At 41.4% G+C, this 24,481-nt stretch overlaps 1 protein-coding gene across 2 annotated transcripts; it reads left to right on the forward strand.

Annotated features, from left to right (window-relative positions):
- The first annotated feature begins 110 nt into the window (after positions 1 to 110).
- TAMM41 (TAM41 mitochondrial translocator assembly and maintenance homolog) lies at positions 111 to 18,121 on the forward strand. Of its 2 annotated transcripts, none has more exons than XM_039559119.1 (8): positions 111 to 301; positions 1,146 to 1,325; positions 2,562 to 2,654; positions 5,048 to 5,198; positions 7,385 to 7,530; positions 9,604 to 9,769; positions 11,896 to 11,958; positions 14,438 to 15,780. In XM_039559119.1, the coding sequence occupies exons 1-8, from the start codon at positions 164 to 166 to the stop codon at positions 14,530 to 14,532; spliced, it is 1,032 nt and encodes a 343-aa protein (XP_039415053.1). In that variant the 5' UTR covers positions 111 to 163; the 3' UTR covers positions 14,533 to 15,780. The 2 variants fall into 2 exon arrangements, with proteins under 2 accessions (XP_039415053.1, XP_039415054.1); XM_039559120.1 differs by lacking the exon at positions 14,438 to 15,780 and adding an exon at positions 16,851 to 18,121 and having other exon boundaries at positions 113 to 301.
- Positions 18,122 to 24,481: the final 6,360 nt, after the last annotated feature.

Consider the following 24,481-nt stretch of genomic DNA (forward strand, 5'->3'; position numbering starts at 1 on the left):
AGTCCCCGCGGACGGCCCAGCCCCTGCGGGCGTGGCCGAGCCCGCCATGCCCACGCCGGGCTGCAGGGGGCGCAGCGCGGCGCCGCCGCTCCCCCGCCGCGGCCTCTCCTCACGCCGCCGGTGGGCGGGAGCGGCCGGGCCGGGCGGGCCCGCGGCCGGGGCCATGGCGCTGCCCGTGCTGTCCAGCTCGGCCGTGAAGTTCCGGCGGGTCCTGGCGCAGTTCCCGCAGGAGCTCAGCCTGGCCTTCGCCTACGGCTCCGGGGTGTTCCGGCAGGCGGGGGCCTCGGCCGAGCACGGCGAGGTGAGCGCTCGGGCCCTGCGGCGTTCCGGATCCCGGAGCCGCCTCCGGCCCTGCGGTGTGTGAACGGCAAGGGGCGAAGATCCCAAATCCCCGAGGGAATAGCGGGGGGGTGGGGGTCCGGTCCGTGCCCAGGGGCTGCCCGGCGTGGTCCCGGCAGCGGGGTTGTCATTGTGGAGGGCTCGGGGTCCCCTTTCAGCCCAGTGTGTACCGATGTGTGTCAGGTTATTTACCACTGCCTTTAAAGAGAGTTACTGCAGCTTGTCCAACTGCTGTGCAGCGTATGAGGGGAATTTAAAATATATTGCCGCACTGAAATGGCAGTCTGGGGGACTTCCTCATCGTCTGAGGGCCAACAGCTTGGATATAATGTTTATTTTTATGTTTTGAGTTGTTTTGTTGACAAAAGCGAAGGAATACACTAGAAAGGAATATGCTAGAAATGCAGTTCCTTGCTGCCAGCTCTCGGGTGGTGCTTTTATTTGCCCACATCCCTCCATTCATGGCCCAAAAGTGCTGTTCATTAGCACTGTAAGCTGTTCCACTGAGCTGTGAATTAGGGTGGTGGAGATCTTACACCTGCTCCCCTGTTTTGGAGGGTTGAAGCTTGGTCATGACCAGGACAGGAAAATTTTGGACTGTCTGATAGACTGACAATAAACATACAACTTCATTAGAACCTTTAAGCAGGATCTGACACTAATATTTCCGTTTTGGGTTTTATTTTTATTTTTCACTCATGAAAAATGATTAGCTGGAAGTTTGATACTGTGTATATCTTAAATTATTATGATAACATTGGCTCTTCTTGACATGTAAACCCCAACACTCTTTTCCTTATCTTCAGAACAATATGCTGGACTTCGTGTTTGCTGTTGATGATGCTGTGAGCTGGCATATGACAAACTTGTTAAAGAACAGGAGTCATTATTCCTTCCTAAAATTTTTTGGCCCCAAAAAGATAACTACCATACAAAGATACGGAGCGGGAATTTACTACAACACCTTAGTGCCATGCAATGGCAGGGTAAGTACAAGTAGTCTGAGTGAGTTAAGTCAAATATTTCTGTCTGTGAAGCATTAAAATTATTAGCTTAAAGCAGATTTCAGGCAGCAAATATTGCAGATTGTAATTGCAGATTAACTCGTGGTATCTTCAATATTTATGTCTCAAACTGCTTCACCAACAGCACTTTAATTAAAAAGCAAACAGAGCAGCTGGTCTTGCACCTTAAAAGTGTGAGCAGTGTTTGGAACTTACAGCTAAAGCACTTCAGGAACTGGATTTATATTCCTTATCCCTTGCTGTCTCCCAGTTTTGGTGGTGGTAAAGTTCTGGTGGTGCTTCATTTCAGCAGTTGACCATGTAGTAACAGCAAAGTGGTCTTTTACCATTTGTTTGATACAAAATTCAAGTTCCAACACAGCAAGCTGGAATTGACATTTGTGTGGTTTAGTGTCTAATGCCCTGACCTGCGAGGCTTGAGTGTAATTAATAATTTTGGTGAGTGGTTCTCATCCAGCAAGTCCTGTTCTTGCACCTCTGTGTTTGGTCAGGAGTGAGGGAAACACTCTGTCAGTCTTGGTGTTCTTGTCCCTGTACAAGATTTTGGGATTTAAGATTTATCTGCTTGATGTAAAAAGGGATTTGGGATTTCATTGGAAGGACCAGTGGTCTTGGCCATGGCATTGTGTTCTTGGCTCTTTATGCCCTGGTCTTATTTTCTAACAACTCAGTCATATTACAGTCTATGGTCCCTTGTTGTCCAGAAATTCTAGAGCTGGCTGCCTTGCTGTGGTGATAATCTTTGGAAATTCAGGTAATACGAATTTATAACAAACTGTGGGAACTACCATGACTTTTCCAGTTACATAAAATAAGCTACAAAATCACAGGTTTTTTTCCTAATATCAAAGAGCAAGAGAAAAAACTCCCTGATACACACCCACCTCCCAATAACAGGATACATAAATGTCTGTAGGTTTTAATTTAGGTCTCTGAAAAACTATTTCTTGAGTGTTTTCAATATCATAATGTGAATTATTCCAACATGTAAAGTTTGCATATGAATGGGAAATTTTTCTCTTACTTCGTGTGTTAATTAAAACAGATAAATATTTTCCTATTATGCATCCAGTTTTTTATTGGAGGTACGTGCTCCTTAGAATTAGGGACAGCTATGGCATGTAGGGAAAACAATGCAAGTATAGGTTTTTTCAAAAGCCTTTATATTGCTTTGGTTTTTTGTTTTTTTTTTTCCAGATGATAAAATATGGAGTAATTAGCACTGATGCCCTGATTGAGGATTTGTTTCACTGGAAAACTCTCTATGTCGCTGGGCGCCTACAAAAGCCGGTAACTGCTCAGTTCTCTCTCTGGAAATGCAAGAAATTACAGGGCTGGGAAATGATCAGTTGGAGTTTGAACTTTATCTGTTAGGGATCTGTGCATCAGTATTGCACAAATAATCTGCCCTGATTTAGGGGTGTAGCCCTAGAGGGATAATCTCTCAGAAAGGAGGTGAAATGTGGTTCTTAATGGTGTTCTGTGTTATGTGGAAAAAGAGCCCCTAAAGGTGAGTATATTAGTAACAGTTTTCTGCCTGTACTAGATCTTGAATAACTGGACTCTTTTAATGCCAAGTCCCTTCAATGTTAAATGTGTTATTTGCCTTTTATAACAGATTATAGGGGTGGCCAAAATTTAACACAGTTGAAGAAAGGAAATCTTTAAAGGTGAAAGCAGCTTTGCTGTGCAGTTACTGTCTGGTTCATAATTGAATGAACCGTGGGTTCTGCACGTTGGTTTTTCTCCTCCATATTTGGGTCATAAAAAATAGTCTTTGCTTTCCCCCTTGTGCCTGCCTCGATGTGCTTTCAGCAGATGGCAGCAGTGCTAAGGGAAAATTTGTTAGGAGGGGAGGGGGAGAATTAGAGGAGAAATCCCTTCAGGTCTTGGAACACAAGTTAATTATGCTTTTAACTAAAAAATTTGGAGTGAAAGTTTGAATAGATTGTCTCAGACTGCTGGCTTTATCTCCAGATACATATTACAGCATGATCCAGGTTAGAGCAGCTGTTGTCTTTGTGAAGAATGAAACTTAATACATTGAGGAAGATAACTGAAGGAAGAATTCTGGATGTCATATCAACAGTGAATAGTGAATAGCTATTTTCAGTGTGACTGCATTTGCTGCTGCTTTGATTTGTGACATGGTACAGTGAATATAAATTCTCTGTACTGTGAAAAAGCCTTCCTTAACTTTGCTGCTCTTTCAGATTTACTCCAGGAATCAACATTCATCCTTGTTGTACCAGGGTGATAACTATTGCACTCTGACTTCCTGGGAGATTTGCAGCTCTTTGAACTGTTGCAAATTTGTTCATAAATGCTATCAGTGTTTCAGGCATTCAGATTTTGAAGCCTAGCATATTATTTTCATTTGGAAAAAAACAGCTTTATATTAGGGGGTGATTTTTACAAAAGGAAGAGGTTATTCCTTTTGCTTCTCTAAGACAAGGCTGGGGTCTTCCATGAGGAGGAATAGTGTCTCTGCTGAGTTTCATGTTATAAAAGGCTCTAACTGTGTTGTCCTTAACATGTCCATAACTTGCTGATGTTTCCATGCCAATCCTAAGGTATTGCAGTCACCTGTGTGACTGCTTGGGGCACCACAGATTTTTCTGTTCTGACTTTCCTTAGATTTCCCTGTAGCAGCAAGTTAGGAACATACATCTAAGTGAATTGGTTGATGGGATTTGAGAAAAATCAAGGGAATACCTTTGTTCACAATGGCCAGTGGGTTTGAATTTTAAGGTGTTGTAGAGTAGACAAATATTGAAAAGACATCTTTTGTAAGCAAGACAGTATTGCTTAACCAGAACACTTGAAAAAGACAAACTCACACCGAGCAGGGATTCCTAGGGGAGTTGTTTCCAGAAGTGCATAGTTATCCATCTCCTAAACCAGGCTGCCTTCATGTGCCTGGTGTTCTGTAACAGTGCGTTTCTATCTTCAGTTCTTACCGAAGATCTGCCTTTTATTGCAGTATATTTCCATATCCTAGGTGACTGGATCCTGTAGCTGGTCTTGAACAGTTTCAATGTTTCCTGAAAATAAACACTTCTTGGGGCAGGTAGAGGCACTCAAGTGACCTGTTCTTCATGGATAAGTGAAGATCCCCTCGAGTTCACATTCTTCTCATGCAAAGTACAGAAATAAAGCCCTGCTTCTTCTAGGACAACTTCTGTCTGAGAAACTACTTGAAGCATTTGATAGGGGAGTCCTCTATTAAAAAAAATTTAAAGGAATGAAGATGAATAAGAAAACTTATCTCTGTCTGGCATTCTGTTCTCTTTCAGTGTGACAATAGTCTTTTTTGTTATTGCACAATGCCATATGAAGTATTTCTGTTGATGCATTCATATTTCCTGTTCTGATTAACCTTAAATTGATGAACATGAAAAGGTGACTAGCTCGTCAGAGATTAGCTAATGTCTGTTGCATATAGCACTTCCAAACTTGTGTGTAAAAACAGCCTTTTCCAGCAGACTGTTAATTCTTAAAAACATGTTCCTCTCTCTCACATGGTGTAAGTAGAAGGGGATACTCTAGTACTTACTGTACCATACTAATAAGATCTAATCTTAAATTAATTTCTTAATCAATTCAGCATGAAAAATAAATAACATTTCTAGCTCCAGTAGCGCTTTCCTGAAGTTTTGCTTCCAATGGCTCTGCTTTTCCAGGTGAAAATCCTGGCCCAGAATGAGAACAGCAAGCTGCAAGCTGCTCTTGTCAGCAACCTGAAGAGTGCAGTCACAGCAGCCTTTCTCATGTTGCCAGAGAGCTTCTCTGAAGAGGACCTTTACATGCAGATTGCAGGACTCTCCTACTCTGGTGAGTCTGTGGGGTCTGAAGTGGCTGAGGAGAAGAGCTGTAGTTGGAGCTGCTGTACCACAGCTGGAATTTCATGTGTGATAAATTATCTGCCTTCTTGCTTTGGGCCTGCACTGCTGTGTGCATCAAAAATTCTGTCTGAATGGTGGCTTACATAACAGCTCCAGAACACTAATTGGGCTGATTCAGAGGAAATAGGGGTAGGTACATCAGCAACACTGCTTATACCTGCTTGATTTATGAACAGCTAAGTGTGAGTGATTGGATATGATGAAATAATGTGGGTTCTCTTCTGTTTGCATGGATTGTATTTTGGTGTAATGTTTCAAAACCTTGGGAAAAAATTTTTTCTTTCCACTCAGTGCAATGTTGAGTCATCTGATAGTCTGACTCATACCTTGTCATCTCCTTTTGAGTGTGCTGTGTTTAAGGTTCTTATTTAGTTAACTTGTCGATCCAGGTTATGATTCTTTGATGTACATTTAACACTCCTGGTTGGTATTTGTTGAGTTTCTTTTTTTTAGTCATTAATTAGGAAATTGGTAGAAAAATATTGAAGGAACTACTGCAAATCGCTCTTTAATGTAAGATGTAATTGTTACAATTTAACTCAGCACTGCTTTTTAAATGCTGACATCCTTACTGTAATTACTGTGAGCAAGTTTGGTTGGAGTTGTGCTTTACACAGCGCTTCCTTTGCTCATACAGAAATGCAAGTTTGGCTTTTAAAGAAAGCACAGGGGGGTCTAAGATGCAGCTTGGCCATTCTGAGGAGCATTGCTGTTTTATGTAACACTTCTGAGCACAGTTCAAATTACAACTCACTTTTCCAGAGCAGTTCTTTTCTGAATTGTTGCCTATTTTAGAGCACCAGGAAGAGGGTGCTGACAGTGGGATTGCCAGCCAGGGATGTTTGTTGCTTATCTGCCCACCTGAAGCCTGCCCAGCGCTGGCATTGGATTCTTGGTGGGCACCAGTGACCAAGATACTTTTTATAAACTCTTCGAAACAGTGCAATTAAACAAAAACCAGTAAAGTGCTGAGACTGGCTGTGCTGTGTGAACAAAGCTAAAACAATACAGCCCCCAGTTGGGAATGCACAAGAAAAAGGCTGCTTGTGGATATTTATTTTGCTGCCATTTCGTTAAGTCTTTCAGAGGCTGTACTAGTAGACAAAATTGATTTTATGTGTTACTCTAATCAGTCTCCTTGGAGACTGCTGAAAAGAGTTGTTCAAGCTTTAATTTAGAAAATGTTTATCCTTTATTTTTTTCTGCATTTTTTGAGAGCACTGAGTCAGTACCATTTATACATGAAGTGTTTGTTTTGTGGCTTGGCATAAACTGAAATAAACTAAGGAAGGCTAGCAAGTTGCCACCTTTCAACAACATTTATCTCCTGAATGTGGGAAGTGGGAAAAGGAGTTGATTCAGAATTTTGGTTGTTGGTGCAAGCTACACTGAGCATCTAACTCCTGGCTGGAAACCCAGGAAACAGCCAGGCTAGTACCTAACAGAGGTAGTGGAATGCTTTCATAAAGACTGACTGTCTTTTCACTTATTCTCTTTGAAACTTTTCAGTCATGTATCAGAAAAGAAAGTGCGAAGGCCAGTAATGTAACAGTGGTGTTGAAAGGAATTTCTTTTTGTAACATCTAACACAATACATGGCTCAGAGGAAAGGGTGATCCAGTGATCTTACCATGAGTGCCGTTAGCTGAACTCCAGGTACTGCCCTTGGAGTGCAGAGACAATGCAAATTATTTCCTCTCAAATTGGAAAATTTCAGTTTATTTGCTTGTGGATACTAAGTATGAGGACTGGGCAATTTGTTTTGTAATCTGTTGAGTCTGAGGTGTGGTTGCAAAGAATGTAACTGTTACTGCCACTTGGCAGCTGGAATTATTTTGTTGCCCAAGTGAAAATGTGGGCACATGGGCCGATGACATTTTTATCAGAGGCCACGTAACAATACGTGCCTTCAAGGACATTTTTTCTGTGCTTGAAGGTATTTGAATAGTTCTTTTCATTATTAAGTGAACCTTACTGTGGATTGTATAGGCATATATAGTATTGGAGAACAGAGTTTTAGATGACAGCTCTGTACTATGTTGGTATCTGTTATATTCTCCTTCTTTCTGATTTTGGGTTTTTCCTGATGGCTTCACTCTCTCTTTTCCTGACTAGGTGATTTCAGAATGATAATAGGAGAAGACAAATCCAAAGTGCAGAACATAGTGAAACCCAACGTTGCCCATTTCCAGAAGCTGTACAGTAACATACTCCAGGACTGCCCTCAAGTGGTGTACAAGCACCATCTGGGAAGGCTAGAGGCAAGTGTTCTCCTTCTAAACAGCTTTAAACCAAGCAAGTGGAAGTGCTTTATCACACTGACAGAAGGCAGGAATTATGCCACACACAAAGGAGAGCAGTTGTAGGCTCTGTACTTGCTGTTTGTTATGTTTCTGTTGTTTGGTTCATTCTGCCACCAGAAGAGTTGCCTTACATACCAGTTTCTTCATATGGAGGAACTACTGCTCATTTTCTGAGTATGGGCACAGAACTAGACCCCAGCAAGGCAACCAGCACAGATCATTGTAAAACGTGTGTTTTAATGACTTCCATATGGAAATAACAGGCGAGGAAGTGAGGAATAAACAGATGGTTTGTGTTAGAGAGATCAGGCTGTAACTCAGAGGTGCAACTTTCTGCAATCAAAAACTCATGAAAAACCTCATCAAGTGCTAGCTATGACGATCAACTGACTAAGCCCAAGTGACATTCTGGCATTAATACCCATACAAAACCATTTTTTCCTTAGATTGACTAGTATCTCGAATGCCACCTTTCTGGTATAACAGTGCAGTTAGGGGAGAGATGCCACAGTCAGTAGCAATTTTTCCTCTTGTAATCTGCATGTCCCTGTGTGAACATTCAAGTGTGATATAAACTTCATGGTGAAGTCACAAATAGCACCAGTTGTCTCATGGACATGGGCACCTCTTTATCCTCAAGCCTGGGTAATTATCTTCCAAATGCCACCTTTTTGGGATGTGTCTTTGTTAGAAACTGTCTTAACTACAGGCTTGAGCACAGTAAAGAGTTTTACTGCAATGCTTTGGAATAAAACATAGGCAAATCTGTATTGTACTGCAGCTGTCTCCATGTTTTCTTATTGCTTGTGAACAGTTTGGTGGAAGCAGTATTTAAATGAATTTGGGAAAGAATTAGTAATACTTCCTTCAACGAAAAACTCCCTGTTGTTTTACCTTTAAACAAATCCTGGTAGCATACTGCAAATTTATTGTTGGATAATAAATCTCTCCACAATCCCACAATAGTCATCAAGACTGTTGATTAAATGCCCTCATTTTGCTGTTGATTTGAAGCAAAGTGTTTAATACTTTATTGCTCACACCTTCCTCTGGGTATTGGCAGTAATTCCCCAGTGGAGTCCAAAGGTGGCTGACTACTGCTGGGGGTGCAGTTAGCACAGAATAGAACCCCCTGCTCCAGGACATGCAGAGCTACAGAGAAAATTTCTTCCTTCAAAGGTCCCTCAGAACCAAGGCAAGGCAGACCCCAGCTCTGAGTTTTGGTTCAGGCACGGATTCCTCCCACACAGTGCTCAGAGCTGCTCACTGTCGGCTGCCTCTTGAGTTGTGGCTGACTCATCTGGAGATCATTTTCTCCACACTGACAAAAGGGAGTGGAGAGGGCAACCAGACTCCTGTCTGATGTCTCCATGAAGTGTCTAAAACCTTGTGTGGGAGGAAAGGAGCTCTTCAGATTTTCCTCGGCTTTTGGAGAGCTCTGCCCCATCCTGCATTACATTTTGGAGAAATCTGTACAGGCCTGCATGTTGGTATCATTGTATTCAAAATAGGGTCATTGAATTTCTGATTTAGATTGGAAAATGTGGGATGAATGTTTTCTTCAAATTATACAAACCAGATGTGGTTTGGAGTTTAAAGCAGAGAAAATGGTTTTCAAGCTGAACTTGAAATGTGTGTGTGTCTGCAGTTTGATTATACTCAGGCAGAAGAAACTCAGCTAAGTGGTCTTTGGGGAACTTTTTTTTATTGTAGTGTACTTATGTTTCCAAAGGAAATTGGATACAACAGAAATGATACAGTTTCAATGAAAACTTACTTGCAGACACAGCAGGATCATGTGTGTCTTCCCTTGAATAAAAACCCTTGCATTGAGTCATTTTTCAGGTTGAGACCTGAGATACTGCATTTCCCTGTGCTTGGGAAGTTTTTATTAGCATTGTCAATGACCTTTTCTAGTGAAATGGATCAGGTTCCGTGAGATATTTATCACAGGTCAATTTTCTGACTTCTTTAAAAAAAAAAAAAAAAGAGAACTGAATGTTTTTAATGTCTTATTTTTATAACATTCAGATTGATAAAAGTCCAGAAGGTCAATTTACACAGCTTATGGCTTTGCCAAAGACTCTGCAACAAAAGATAACTGCTCTGGTAAACCCTCCTGGAAAGAACAGAGATGTGGAAGAAATTTTACTGCAAGTGGCCCATGACCCTGACTGTGGATTTGTGGTGAATCAAGGTAGGTCTGGACCAATGTCTGTCATCTTCTTTAAGACACGATAGATATACAAATCTATTGTGTATGTTCTTCTATTTCAGGATGATTTAAAGAGAAGGGTGAAAAGATCCAGGAGATTAATTGTGAAATACATTCCTAAAAGCCTGGGTTTGGATTTGATTGCCACCAGCTTATCTGAAATACTATCAATAGCATTCCTAGTGATATAGGAAGATGTGTTGTGGTTTGGGTCCTGAAAGAGGCAGCACTTAGGGAATAGTGTGGCCTGCTTAGATCACCTAACTCTGATGCTTCCATCTTCAGGCAAAACTTCATCAAAATATTAAGCTTTATATCCTCCCAGTCATACATTGCAAGGCTGAGGTCATTTTCTGACTTGCTGACATTACCCTTCCCAGTCATCGTGGTTAGCCCAGACATGTGAGCCCTGGCAGAGAGCTCCAGCTTGGAGGGAAAAGGCTGAGGTGCTTCTCATCAGCACAACTGCTCTGAGGCAAGATTATGTCATATGAGCAAGTTAAAGCTGATGCTGCAGACACCGATGTTCTGGTACACTGCAGAGAAATGAAAAAACTTAGTACTTGAAGTCCTTTATGTATTTTAAGAACTTGACACATTTTCTGTTCCAGATAGCAAAGTTTGCAAGCTCCCTGAGCGCAACAAAAATTCCCTAGATGCCTGGGAGCCACTGGACACAGCTGCTGAGGGAGCTCTCAGGCTGATTCCTTTGGGGCAAACAAAGCTCCTGGGTGTTGCAGTTCTCCACAGACAGCATGGGATGAACTGCACCTGGACATGGAGGTGTCCAGCTTCTTCCATGACACCTTCTGTGCTGGGCTGCAACAATTATGGGATAAAAACCAGGATAAAAGCTGGATCTGGGAGGAGGGGATGTAGTGTTTGAGCTGCACACAGAGCTCTGAGTCACCCCCCCTGAGCTCATTATGCTGGTGGTTGTGTTTCTGTAGCTCTGGCAGGCACAGCTGTGGCTGCACAGGGAGCAGCAGTTCAGTGTCAAACCCTGGACAGGTCTTCTCAGGCCCAGCAGTTTAAACTCTTAGGAGAACAAATCAAGATGTTCTTACTTTTGTGGCCAAAGCATTTTACTAATTCATCAATCTGGGTGAAGGCCAGGCCAAGCCATTTGGGAATCCTACAAGACAAAGCTGATTACTCAAGTTGAATTGCATTGTCCCAAGATATTTTGCTACGTAGTCGTGATTTGTTCCTTTCTCTTCCCTATTCCTACCCCTCAAATGGTTTTCCAGTGGAATATTGTATCCTTACTTAGACATGGACTATGCTAAGCTTTGTTCTTCATTATGGAAGTAGCTTTGAAGGAAGTATTTAAAAATATTTGAAATTATATTCTATGGGTCAGTGCAGAATGTGTCCATTTGGAAGACTAGCTCTGGGACTGCTGCATTTCTACATTTATTTCATTTATTTAGTGATGTGAGTAGTTTTGTACATATCAGTATGCTTTTATATATGGTAGAACAAATACAACTTAATCATTTTGAAAAAAATTAAGGTTTTATGTACTATTCTTTTAATACCTAAGAACCACTGGACAATGAGAACTGAATGTGCCACAGTGCAAAGTGGTAAACAAGCCTTATCTCCAAAAGCTGTAATTTAGGAAAGCCAGGCAAGCACTGCACAACAGAGGTAGGTCTGCTTGATCAGAGAAGTGCCAAATCCCAATTTCATGTTGAAGTAAACAGGGAGTATAATTTGTTCTGCTCTAGAATGTTAATTTACCAGCACTTAGATGAAACATCTGCGAATCCTTTGTGATTAATCATCTTAGTAGAGAACTAATGGGAACACTAAATAAATGGATTCAGTCAATTCCTACTGCTTGTTGTCTGTTTCAATTTTGATCTGGGGTTTTTTTCTGTATGTTATACATAAAATAATTTTAAATAGTTTAGAGAATACTTTTAATTAGCATGAAAAAGCAGAGCAAACCCAAATCTTCTCTGTGTTAGGTGTATGTTTTACTTTCAGGCTAGCTTGATTGTATAACTGGAACAATATTTAACTTGTGCATGGTGGAGGGTAAAAAAAATCCCCACACCAGTGCTGAGATGGGTAACATCTGTGTGCTTTTCCCTCTGCAGGCATTTCAGGAATTGTGAGATCCTCCAGTATAGTGCAGAGTGCTAAAACCATCCTGACAGCTGGTAAGAATGTGTGTGATTTCTGTCAACATGGGCCTTCTGATTTCACAAAGGAAAAATGACAGGGCCCCCAGACTGTCTCATTACAGGAGTTTAAAGAATAAACTTTTTGTGTGTTTAATTAAAAGTCCCTGGAAAATAAAAGCAACATTTAAAGCAGAGGCTTTATTATAACTATTGCAAAATTATAAAATGCTGAAAGGAACTGCAGTCTGTGTGACTCTTAAATAAACAAACAAACCCTTCAACAACCCAAAAGTAAGAAAAACCAGCTTCTGAGTTCAATTTTATTTTCTCTGCAGGCCAGATTTGGCTGATGGACACTAGTTCTTCACTTTTTGTATTCAAAAGGCTTAAAGTTGCTCAAATGAATTTCTGAACTCATTCATACCTATTCCCAATTCTTCCACTAAAGCAATGATATTCAAATGGTGCCATTACTGGGTTTAAAGGCTGTTATTCCTGTTGAATTCAGGTTATCCTGAGTGCCCCGTGGGCAGAGCTCTCTGTGTAAGTGCAGGAGTAGGAGCAGAAATAGTTAAGCTGTGTGGATTATTTATGCTCCCTTCCTACCTCTTCTGAGGGACAGAAAATCACCTCTGGGGCTCATCAGCTCCTCTTGTGTGTCATGCAGTAAATCACTGACAGCCTCTCTTGGCACTGGGACTTTGGGGGGTCCTAATGCATCTTTGAATAGCACTTGTAATTTTTATCATGGTTTGTGCACCTGAAACCAGTTATTTGTGAAATGTCTCTATTTCCCTTTGTCTTAACTGCTTTTTGCTTTATATGTAGTGGGGTTTTTTAGCTTTAAAACAAACTATGGTTTCCTTCTAATCAGTCAGTTATGGAGAGTTGTATTTGAAAACTATTTTCTATTAGTGGTTTTAGTGGTGGAAACGTATTTTTATGATTTAATTCAGGTAGAGCAAAACAATTTTGGTCCTTTGCCCCCAGCACAAGCCAAATTTGAGCAAGGAGGCTTGGGGGAGTGGATTTTTCTTACTTTTTGCATAATTTAGGTTTTTTTCAGGTTTGGGTTTTTTTAAAATGTATTTACACTCTTCTGCCAGAATCTGGCCAAAATCATTAGTGACAGAATTGAGGAGTGAAATTTAACTGATCAGGGATGTCACCTCAGTATTTTTGAGGTGTGATGTTTGTGTGATCTGCCCTGGAATTGAGGAGGGATGGGTGTCCATGGCTTTAGGAGTTAGTTAGCAAAAACCTTTTGCTCTTTTTAATTTTTTTTTTTTTTTTAGATATCCAAACACCATTGAGTTTATGTTAAATCTGTCAGTACCTTCTGGATTTTCTCCCAGTCATGGTTTCTTAATTTAAAATGCATCCCTAGGGCAGCATTCCTGCTGCTGCCCTGGCTGTGCCAGCTCCTGGGGCTCTCCATGCTCATAGGATACAGAATTTACACAGAGAAAACAGGAATGTGGCTCCTACATGGAAGTATTTGCTTGACTCAGGCAAGGAATGTGTTTTACAGGAAAATGTGGAGCTTGAAATTCAGTCCCTAAGGATGCTGCATTTCTTTCTTTATTCTTTATCCAAATCTTGTCTACTATTCTGTTCCACTAAGACCTGTTCTCACACTTTCTAGCAGAGACTTTAGGAAAAGTATAAGGTTCTGACCTTCCACAGTGCTTATGTCAAGAACAGTAGCTTAAATAAAAGAAATATGAAAGAGATCCATGAAATCTGTGGCTCCATGAAGTAAGCTCTGACTTTTTATTGCTGTTCCTAGTAACTGTACAAATACTTTGCTTGCAAAAGAGAGTTTTCATTAGCTGGCCATCCCTCTTTTTGAAGTGTTATAGGGCACACAATCTGTTTTCCTTAGCTGATTATTTTATCTTAACAACACCAGCAAAGGTGAGATGCCTGCTCTGGTCCACAGCATGGCAGTGCAAGGTACAGCATTTCCAAATTCAATGTTAAATCAGCAATAGCTGTGCTGACATGCCATGCTGGGTATTAACATTACTGCCAAGAAGCACGAGCACAAGAAGGAATTTCAACCCAGTTGAGAGAACTTTTTTCTTTCTCTGCCAATGTGGTTTTCAAGTCGAGCTCCAGCTCTGTTTTTGTTTGTTGTTAAATGCCCTATTTAGTTTTTGAAAATGCGCCTGTGTATTTCTTCGAGTCTGTGGTGAGGTTGCCTCTCTGTTTCCCATTAGAGATGGCACCAGGGTTTGATTTGTTTTCCCACATAGCCAGAGTCTGCCTGGGCTTTGGGAACTCTCTCTGCAGCTCTTATATTTAGCTTCTCTGAAGATGTTGGTACTTCTTTAGCTTCTTTCTTCTCTATATTTTACTCAAGGAATGTTGCAAGCCTTGAAATTTTTTCTATAAATACAATCTTATAGATTAAATCATCAGTTGAAGCATTTGTTCAAGATGCTTTTAAGTTAGCACGAATGTTCTGAACGGTGTTTGTTTTTAATGATTCAAGGATTTTTTTTTTTTTAAGGAACAGGTTTACATATAAAATACTCTGGTTTTGTGATGACTACTCTCTTCAGCAGCTGCCTGAGCAGATACTGCAGGCCACTGGCTTCACTGTAAATATCTGTACAAGGTTTGCATGTGCACTACAAATATATAAACTGTTTGCTCCACATGGCAGCTCTTCAGCAGTACCTGCATCAGTGCTCCTTTTCCAAAGGAAATACGGGGCACTGCAGCTGGGCAAACCTACCAGGAGACTTCGGGGGACTCACAGCCAAACTGCTGTCTTCCAGCACTGATACTTGCAGAAAACTCAGCGTGGATTAAGTGAAACCAGGCACAAGTGGTGTTTACACTGAAATGCTGTGGGCTCGGTCCCATGTGCATCAGGGCTTTGTTCTGCGTCCTACAGTGGAAAAATCCAAAGGGGAGGTGGAACCACCAAGTCCCAGATTCAGAGCTGAAGTAGAAAGACATTTTCATGTGGTCCAACTGCTTCGGATTCTGAGAGCGAGCCGTAATTACAACCATTAACTTTTACTGCAGCTGTGATTCATCAGCCCGAGGGCTGCTTTAGGGAAGCAGCTGGGTGGACAAACCCGCGCTGTGCCTGTGCTGGGGCAGCGGTGCGAGCAGCTCGTTCCATGCGGTGCGGGGAGTTCAGGGAGCGGAGGGGCAGGAGGAGAGCGCTCTCCTGCTGCTGAGCTGCTGCACGGGCAGAGCAGCCGGGCAGGCTGAGAGCAGCCGGGCAGGCTGAGAGCAGCGCTTTCCTTGCAGGCTGCAGTGCCAGCCCAGCTCAGCTGTGCTGCAGTGGCTCTGCCACACGCTGGACTGCACTTCCAGAAGTACCTGGAATTCATTGGAATGGCAGAGCAATTCCTCTGTCAGAGGGGCTGCATCCAGCAGCTTGGGTATTTTCAAAGCCACAGTTTTAACGTTGTGGGTTGGAACCACTTCTTTTATTTGTGCTGTGCCAGGGCTCAGCTTGGCCTTGTGCCGCAACAGGAATTGTTGCTGTGTGTGCAAGCTCCATGCAGATATGTCAGGCACTTGAGGATTTACATGGTTATTTACTTGTTATTTGAGATGCTGCAAAGAAAAGCCTGTCATGACTTCATTAGTGTGCTTGCTTTTACAAAAACCTATTAAATATGGAAAAGTTGGAGCATACATAGGGGATGCACATGGGTTTGTAAGTTCAAAATACATGTATGGATGGTTTCTTACAAAAGGTGAAGTTGTGTTTATTTAAATTGCAGTTGGAGACATGAGAAGTGCAGAACTGATTGTCTGCAGCCTGTTTGTTATCAGAGCCTTCTTACTCTGTCACATTCCTTCACAAATAAAAGTGTGCACTTTTCCTTATTGCTGCCTACTCATTTGACTTCTTGCAACTCAAATTTGAATGCATCTATCACTTAAAATATCTTTAAATGATTTCTTTCTTTTGCTTTTCTTTTCTTTCTTTTTCTTGAGGTCTTTCCAAATCAATTATTATTATGCCCCCAAAAAATTAAAAAATCCAGTGCAGCACATGGCTAAACTTGGGTTGAGGTTGCTTGTTTGTTGCAGATCTTTCCTTGTGTTCTGGTCTGTAATGTTGTTTGACTTCTGGGTAAATTCCTTCCGTGTGTTTTTAGTCAGTGTTATCAGGTGTTCAATTAAATAAACATAGCAAAGATTGTAGTAAGTGTAATCTACTATACCTTTAATCTGTGCAGGTGTCAAAAGTAGAGCTTTTTGTGCAGCATTAAAAACTTGCCTTTTCAGTTGTGAATTTGTAAGGGTGTGATTAGACTGAGCTGTAACCTGAACAGTCACTCTGTGTGTTGTGTTGGGTTTTTTACTTGTTTGTTTTGGGGTGATTTTTTTAAACAAAAAAGGAAAAGCAAGTAGCTGCACTGGCTGGGATCTCAGAACCCCCCTGAAATGCCAAGACTAACAGTGTTTTGTTTTTAAATTTACAAATACTCGATGACTAAACCCAGCAAAAGGCTGTAGGTTTTTTACTCTAGGTCTGTAAGAGAAGGCTCATCTCTGGTAGAACTTCAGAAGTTGTTTAACTCCGAGGATACATTTTACAAATTGTATGGGGGTCATCCTCAATTCCATCATATCTAAAACTCCTCAATTCATGGAGGCAACGACTGCTGCTGTATCTCTGAAAATTGAGATCTCTGCCTTTGCTGTATGCCAAGTGCAATGGCATGGTATTTACCAGAATTCTGTTCTATTTTCTCTGCTTTGATAGCATTAAAAGTAATTTTGGTGTCATTATTTACTGTGTTATGACTGTGACAGGAAGGTTATTTGCATGTCTGCCTGCTGGATTAGGCTGTCATTCCCCCAGGGAAATACTTCATTTGATGTACTAAGCACCTTCTGAGTCAGCCTTCCTAAATGTTGATATTTTTCCTCTTTTTTTTGCTTTTTAGGGGCAAAGAAATCCATAACTTACAGTATGAAGAAATTATATAAGATGACAAAAGGAGGGTTAAAGAAGACATCTTGAGTCTTTACATACTGTGTATGGGTAAATAAATGGTACTTTTTCTCTAAATGTTTTGCAGATGTGACTTTGCATACTTGAGAAGATTACAGTGTATTTAAGAAGTCTGTTCTGATGATTTAAATGCCCAATTTTCCTTTTTAATGGGAGGCTTGTTGGCAATAGGGCAAAGGAATTATACTCTGTAAATACTGAAATGAATTTTCCTGTATATTAGAGCTTGAATTTTGAAGAACTCTAAGTAAAAAACATTGATTGTACAGATGGATTAAAACCCAAAGTCACTCATTTTCTATGTGTTGTTAGCTTTACTTCCCAAAATACCCTCAAGGTCTCTTTCAAAATAATAAAATGTCCCAAATTTAGTCCTTTCAGGGATTTACAGACCTGGAGAATCAGTGGAGTTTGAAGGAGGTATGGAACTGTCCTCTGCCATTCCTGCACTGCCAGGTTCATCCTTAGAATTCCTGAGGATGCTCCCTGGGTGCTGCTGCAGGGCAGACCTTGTGAATGGGAAATTATTTCTCAGGTGTGTGACATCCTGAATCCAAAAAGCTGCCACAGTGTGGGAGAGGGAAACAAGCAGCTTGGCCGGTGTCAGATCCTTTAAGAAGGATATTTAATAATGTTAATAAATAAGGATATTTAATAACAATAGAACTGTGTGTTCTTCTGATGAGGCTGAGATGAAAAGTGCCCAACTCACAGGCGTTGTCACAAGGGCCAGAGGTGGAAGGAAAATCAGAATTCTGCTTGGGCAGACCTATGAAATAGGTGTTGTTTGGCAGAAGATTCTATCCAAACACTGGAAAATTGGGAGTATTATGAACAAAAGTATATATTTTTAAATTCTTTGATTATCTTTTTCCCCCCTGAAAATACTGCCCACAAAGATGGAGCTTGTACTCCCTTTAAATTAGCTAAAGGAAAGAAAACTGGGGTTTTACATGACTCTTTACATTAATCCTGCTGTGAAAAAATGGGCATTACTGGCAGTATCCATGTCTGGTGCAATAAATTGGCAGGATCTTTTGTAAATAGAATATTTTTCACACTGACTCAGGTGGGTTTGCTAATTTGGGAAATTTTTCTTAATAGAAATAAATTCAGCAAAGATTTCATTTTACTTGTGGGAATGTCAATGATAAAAATAATTTAATGGTAAAAAATGGAAATAAAATTTATCTTTCCTGATTAGCATGTTTGGTTTTTGTCTTGTGTACTATGTGATCATCATCATCTCTCAAACTATATTTGATTTAGTGATCTCACTTTAAAAAAGAAATTATTTCAATGAAGTTGTCCAATAATTGTTTCCAGGGAGAAGTTCAGAGCATAAATTTAAGAAAGAAAATAGAAAACCCATTGTTGTATGTAATATGACTCATGCAGACTTGCTCTAATCACAGGGAAACTTTAAATATTGATTCTTTTTAAATATTTGAGTGTGAAATTTTAATCCAGACTCAGGAAATAATTACTGTGAAATAGGAAATAAATCACAGTGAAGCTTTCTAATGTCAGAGGCAGATACCTAACACTTTGCATTATCCATTGGCGATAGAAAGTGTAAAACAAGTCCCCTCAAATGCCCCTTTGCTGATGGCACAAGGCTGCCTAAACTTTTTATGGGGACAAAGAAGGTTTGTATGGGCCTGGCATTCTCTGTCCCTATTAGTAAGAAGCTGAAGTCCCCAATTTGAAAAGTTTATATTATAAAAAATGGAACTAGGGAATTGAAGCCACTTAAATAAACTCAACCTTGGGGTTTGGCTGGATTTTTTTGTTAGCATGAAGGGTTCCTTTCTAGATAATCTAGAAGTCTTTGATATGTAGTTGTAAGGTGGGTAGAGTGTATTAACCTCCTGTGTAGTGAGGACTTGGAGTAGCCAAAGCACTTTTTATCTTTCAGCATAAGCTTTATGAAAAGCAATCTAAAACCAGGTGTTGACTTGCTCAGGTGTGCTCAGTGGGAAGGTTAGGAACAGAAAATACTGATCCCAGTGGTAGAAGCAGACCCTGAGAGTTCCAAAGCTCTTGGACAAATGAAAAGGTTCAGGATGGAGCCCTGACCTTCTGGATGAAAGAACATTAGAGGGCAGTGACAAATCAGTCTGGTGTGAGAATGAGCCAGTGAAACACCAGTCTCCATCCTGCACCTCCCTGGCTGAGCATTTATCCCAGAAATAATGTTCTTGTGGGGGGGAAAAAAAAAAAAGAAAAGTAAGGTACTGCTTGTTGTTTAGCAGCTAATTAACCATTTTTATGTGCAGGAGGGGCTGTGTGGCGTCAGGCCCTGCCCACCTCTGAGCTGTTTGTCACTGTCACTCTGCCAGAGGATCCCTGCACAGGTGTGACTTTACTGCACTTCCCTGTAACCTGAGCCAGCTGTGTTTGTCTTGTGTTGCTGGATACCCACTGCACGTCTTGATTTGGCTTTATGAACTCTGTGTACAGCAGTATAAGGGGTCATTTCTTGCTCTTTGGCGTGAGTTTTGCAAATCCCAGCTCGATAGTTCCTGGTTCCCTCCATCTGTTGATGCACTGCCAGTATCCAAGTCTGTGCACTAAATCTTTGGGAGACGTAAAAAAGTCCTTCTTCCTCCTCCACATAGGCTGAAAACTGGATTCTGCTCTGTAAATCATTTATCTTGTGCTTTTTAAAGAGTGGCCTACCTTTCCCCTTGGGGCCACTGGTCTTGGATGTATTTATTTTTCTGGCAGAGAGCCACGAATGAATCATAGCCTTGAGCAGCTTGCTCTGAACTCCTCGCGATTGTTAAGAGAATACTCGGGGCAGTTGTTACAAGGCTTTGCTATGTAAAACTTTTAAGAGAAGAGAGATTGATTTCAGCCTTGTTAGCTGCTTTTGAAGTTCCCCACCAGTATGTGGAAATGATTTCTTCTGGTCATACAGCTGTAATCCACTGAAATAACCGGGGATCGTTCCACGGGAAGTTGGTACATGGGAATATGTTACTGACTCTTTGTCCTAATGAGGTGTGTTTGTTCTTTCACAACAAAAAAAACCACTTTAGCCTTTCATTCCATTTGTAACTTTCCTGTTTATACCTTCCTGCTCCATTTCCATGCTGCTTTATTGTTTCTCTTCTTGAGTTAATTCTCAAGTCTTTCATTCTGTTCTTCAGACATCCTTCTTTTCTGGCTTGGCTGTTCCACCATGGATATTGTTTCATGCTCCCTCCCCCTTTTTCCTGTGTAACAGAGCTTTCATTAAAGGCAACCAGGCAGATGATTTATTTCTGATGTCTTAAAAGGCTTCTTTGTAATGAAGAGCCTGGACCCAATCAAACTCCTGAGGGTTTGTGTAGGTGAGTCAGCAGCATGGGCCTCGCTGCCTCTGACATCCACAGTGCTGGTGGGGTGTGTAACAGCCTCATGCTCCAGAGGGAATGAACTGGATGACACAGGAAGAAGGGGAAATCAAAATTTGACTGGATACATAATCATTTGGCTGCTCCTAAACTCGGTTTGGGGAGGGCACAAAGCTGAACCACCCAGGCTGCTGGCCTCCATCAGCACATGTGTGACGTGTTCCTCATCACTTGCATGTTTCCCCTTTTTCCAAGTGTTGGAGCAGGGAGTTTCTCCAGGTGCCTGGCTGTGGGACCCTTCAAATTCCACCTATATCTCTTAAGTGCAGAGCCTGTATTTCTCACCTGTGCTTCCCTCAGGTTTCTCTTTGCATTTTGTTGACTTTCACTGACAGCAGATTGGAGTAAATGCTGCAACCTGAGCATAAAGAAGGTAGCAGACAGCTGAGCAAGTGGGATCCCTCTCTGGTAGAAATCCTTTGCAGTATCCCAGGGCTTCCTGATGTTTGCAACACACATCCGTGCCAGAATGGGGAAGGTCAGAATGGATGTAGAGGCCAGGACTCCTGGGTGACTGAGGGAACTGGACCTTGTTCTTCACATTGAGGTGGTAATGCAAGAGCCTGTTCTGACTTGGGAAACTTCAGAATAAACACAGCCCTTGGTGAGTGTCCAGTGCAGGGGGATCCAAGCAGCGTTGTGACTCATGCCTTTTCCCAGCAATTATTTTAAAAATAGAATTGAAGTTGAAATATGCTTTGAAGGTCAGAATATCAGGTCAGTGTGTGTCTGATAGCTTTTCGTGGGTAAGGTGTTGAGAGAGGACAAAGTATTCTTCATTTTCAAAGTCACTCTGCTGGCCATACAGTCTGTGTAGAAAATGAATTTTCTTTGTATTGCCTACTGCAGCAGAAGAGACATAACCTCTACACAGCTATTTTCTGCTCTGCTTTTCATTTGAGCCAACAGCTGCTCTGTCACTTTTGGTACTGTGGTTTCATAAAGTTTTGCAGTGACCTTATTTACCTGTTTTTCTAGATAAAAATCTCCACCACCGTTGGATCCTGGACTTAATGACTGCCTTAGGGAGAGGCAGTAATCGCTTTTCTCCTGCGTGGTTTAACCTCTTACTCAGCCTGGTTCAATCAGAAATGTTTAGAAGTGGATTAAGTTTTAGTACACGAACGGGAAGCTTCACAGTGTACATTCTGAAATTATTCATCCAAACTCCAAACATTTTAGTTATCTCTTTAGTTTAAGAACTTCCATGTCATTTTTGCCTTCATAATCCGGCATTCTGCCAAATCCTTTCCAGTAGTGGTGGGGACAATTTGCATGATTATACACCTATTTTTTTTTCTGAGAAATGGAAGGTCTTGCAGCTGCAAAGACAACACTCTGATCTGACTGAAAATCTGTGCAAGTGTGGTGGGTATAGAGGGTTCTTCCTGGGTTTAAATTTGAATAAATTTGATTTTTAGAAATTTGCAGCCACAAGGAGCTGTCTTTAAAAGCAAAACAAACCAAAAACTGATCATAACACTCTGTGTTTTGGTTCCTTCGCTTCCCTTTGTTGTACTGTGAGACCTTTGACAGCCTTGAACCTGATGTTTAGGATACCTCCCCTACTCAATTAAATAAGCCAAATAAATAGTAAAACATCTCATTATTGAATTAATTTGTATTACTTCTCTACATGGGACCTATTTAGCTCCATGGTGCACGTGGTAAATTTGAAAGGTTGTGTTCCCACACAGTGATTATTTGCTTAATCTCTGCCTCCTGCCAAAGTTTCTCTAAACCTCCTATTTTAAAATTCATAGTGAAGCATGAAAGGGGAGCATTCAGTGGGGATTTTTTTTTTGGTTTTGGTTGTGGTTTTGGTTTTCTCTGTTAATATTGCCACCCTCAAGTTGTCTTGCTCTCAGCAGTGGTGAGATGTCTGGCTCACTCCCTGTACAAGAGTGAGAGCCAAGAAGTTTGTACCTTCCTAGGATGCTTCAAGAAGTGCTGCAGGAGAGGGGGTGGGCTGACACAGAGCAGTGTGTGCTTCATGATGCTGTCACAGTGCTTTGGCTTTACAGCCTGGGGCAAAGCTTTTTAAAACCAAGTTATTTGCACAAGAAATTCTGGACAATCTCTTTTTTTTTTTTTTTCCCTCTTTTTCTTTCCCCTCGTTGCCTCCCGAGTCTGGTGTTGGGTCACAGGTGGTGAGGTTGTGCTCATTCTGCACCCCCCTGTTCCCTCTGTCCCTGCATCCCTGCATGAGACCCTTCCCAAGGAGCAGACTGAGTCAGCAGCATTTTGGCAGTTTGAAGGTGAGCTCCCTGCAGACAACAGCAGAGGATGAAATGCATCCCTGCACTTGAAATTCTTACAGCATTTGAAGTGGATTCTATTGGAGGGTTGTACTCACACAGCTGCTTTTAAAGTAAAGATCTGGTTTATTTTGCTTTATTTTGTTGTTGTTGTTGTTTAAAGAATGTCTCCTCTGTTGTTTGTCCAGTTTATCTGTGACTAAGTTTAGCAGGATTCCCCTTCCAGTATAGAATTGAAAATTGCTGTGCTATTTGTACTAGAGAATCATAGGATGATTCAGGTTGGAAAAGCCCTCCCAGACCACTGAGTCCAGGCCCCATCCCTACCCTGTCCCCAGCCCAGAGCTCTGAGTGCCACCTCCAGGAATTCCTTGGGCACCTCCAGGGATGGGCACTCCAAACCTCCCTGGGCAGCCCCTGCCAAGGCCTGGGCACCCTTTTCCATGGAGAAATTCCTGCTGGTGTCCACCCTGAGCCTCCCCTGGCCCAGCCTGGGCCGTTCCCTCTCCTCCTGTCCCTGTTCCCTGGGAGCAGAGCCTGACCTGCTGACTGAAGAACCTTTTCTTACAGCCCGCAAATGTATGTAAATGATGTCGCTTACCATGAATTAATGTGGAAAATCTGAAAATAATTTTGCATCTCATCTTGAGCTGCAACCTGTTCATGATTTTAATTATGCCACCTGGACTACAGTTCATCTGGTCCTCTGTGAGAGATAGGATACAAATCAAATAGGGAGTTAAATCTATTATATGGATGTTTACTGCATAAGAAAAACGTGTGTAACAAAGAGGTTCCTCTGAATATTTACCTTCAGCTGTGGATCACTGACTACACTGACCTTCCCTTTACACTAAATTTACCATTTGGAATTTTGCTGTGAACCATTTGTGGTCTTTTTATCATCGTTTAACAAAACTTTAACAAATTAAAACCAGTGGCTTGTGGCCAAAGGTTGCTTTTAATTTGTTAATCTGACACTCCTTTTGTATTTAATTTTTTTTTTTCGGCTACCTTGTCTGTCTTCATCTTATGGGAACCTCCATGGGGTGAAACCTTTTCTAGAACAAAGCAAGCAAAAAGTTCCTGTGGTTAAATGTTCTGAAAGAGCAGAGTTAGTGGTGTTCATGGTTCTGTTTGAGTCTGAAAGTATCTCATTGTTTGCTTGAAGATTATGCTGCTGTTCTGACCCTGCTCCATCTGAAATTACACTGTCTCTTTTCATCTTCCTTGGGATGATGGGGCAGACAATTATGAAGAGGGCAAGCTTTGTCTTGAAGCAGGTAATAAATAACCATCTCCATCAACTTACAGTTTGGATCGACTTGTCCGGCTGGAATTACTGCAATTTAACACACTGTGGTGTAATGAAATAATAAACTATCTTCAAGAAAATTTAAATCCTATGTGTTTTAAATTTTGGGCATGTTTTTGTATAAGGCAGCTTTGAGCTGCAGTGCAGATGAATGTGGATTTTTGCCAGGAAGAGTTTTAGTTTCAGAGTTTAGGAGTGTTAACATTGCTGGAAAGATGTTTGCTTCTGAGGCCAGGTAATTTGTGTGTGATCATACATGCTTTGAGATGATTTTAAAAGCTGCTGGCATTTGGTGTAAAATTAAGCAGTTTTATTTAAAGAAGGTGTGGATAGATGGAAGCATGCATTGGACTGACAGAGGTGGCAAAGCACTGCCATGCCTTATTCAACCTGTGACAGATGATGGGGTTTGTGATAGCTCTGGGAAAGGTGTTTGCTTTTGGCACCAATTTCATCATCGTTGTGAGGAGTTTGGTACACACTGGGCTTCTCTGCAGACTCCAGGGAACTTCAGGCATTCCTGGCTGCTGGAAAATAAGCATCTGTATTGTTGCTGTTCGAAAAACAAAATGGGATGGCAGTAAGAAAC

Source organism: Corvus cornix, chromosome 12 (genome assembly GCF_000738735.6).
Source record: "Corvus cornix cornix isolate S_Up_H32 chromosome 12, ASM73873v5, whole genome shotgun sequence".
NCBI lineage: Eukaryota > Metazoa > Chordata > Aves > Passeriformes > Corvidae > Corvus > Corvus cornix.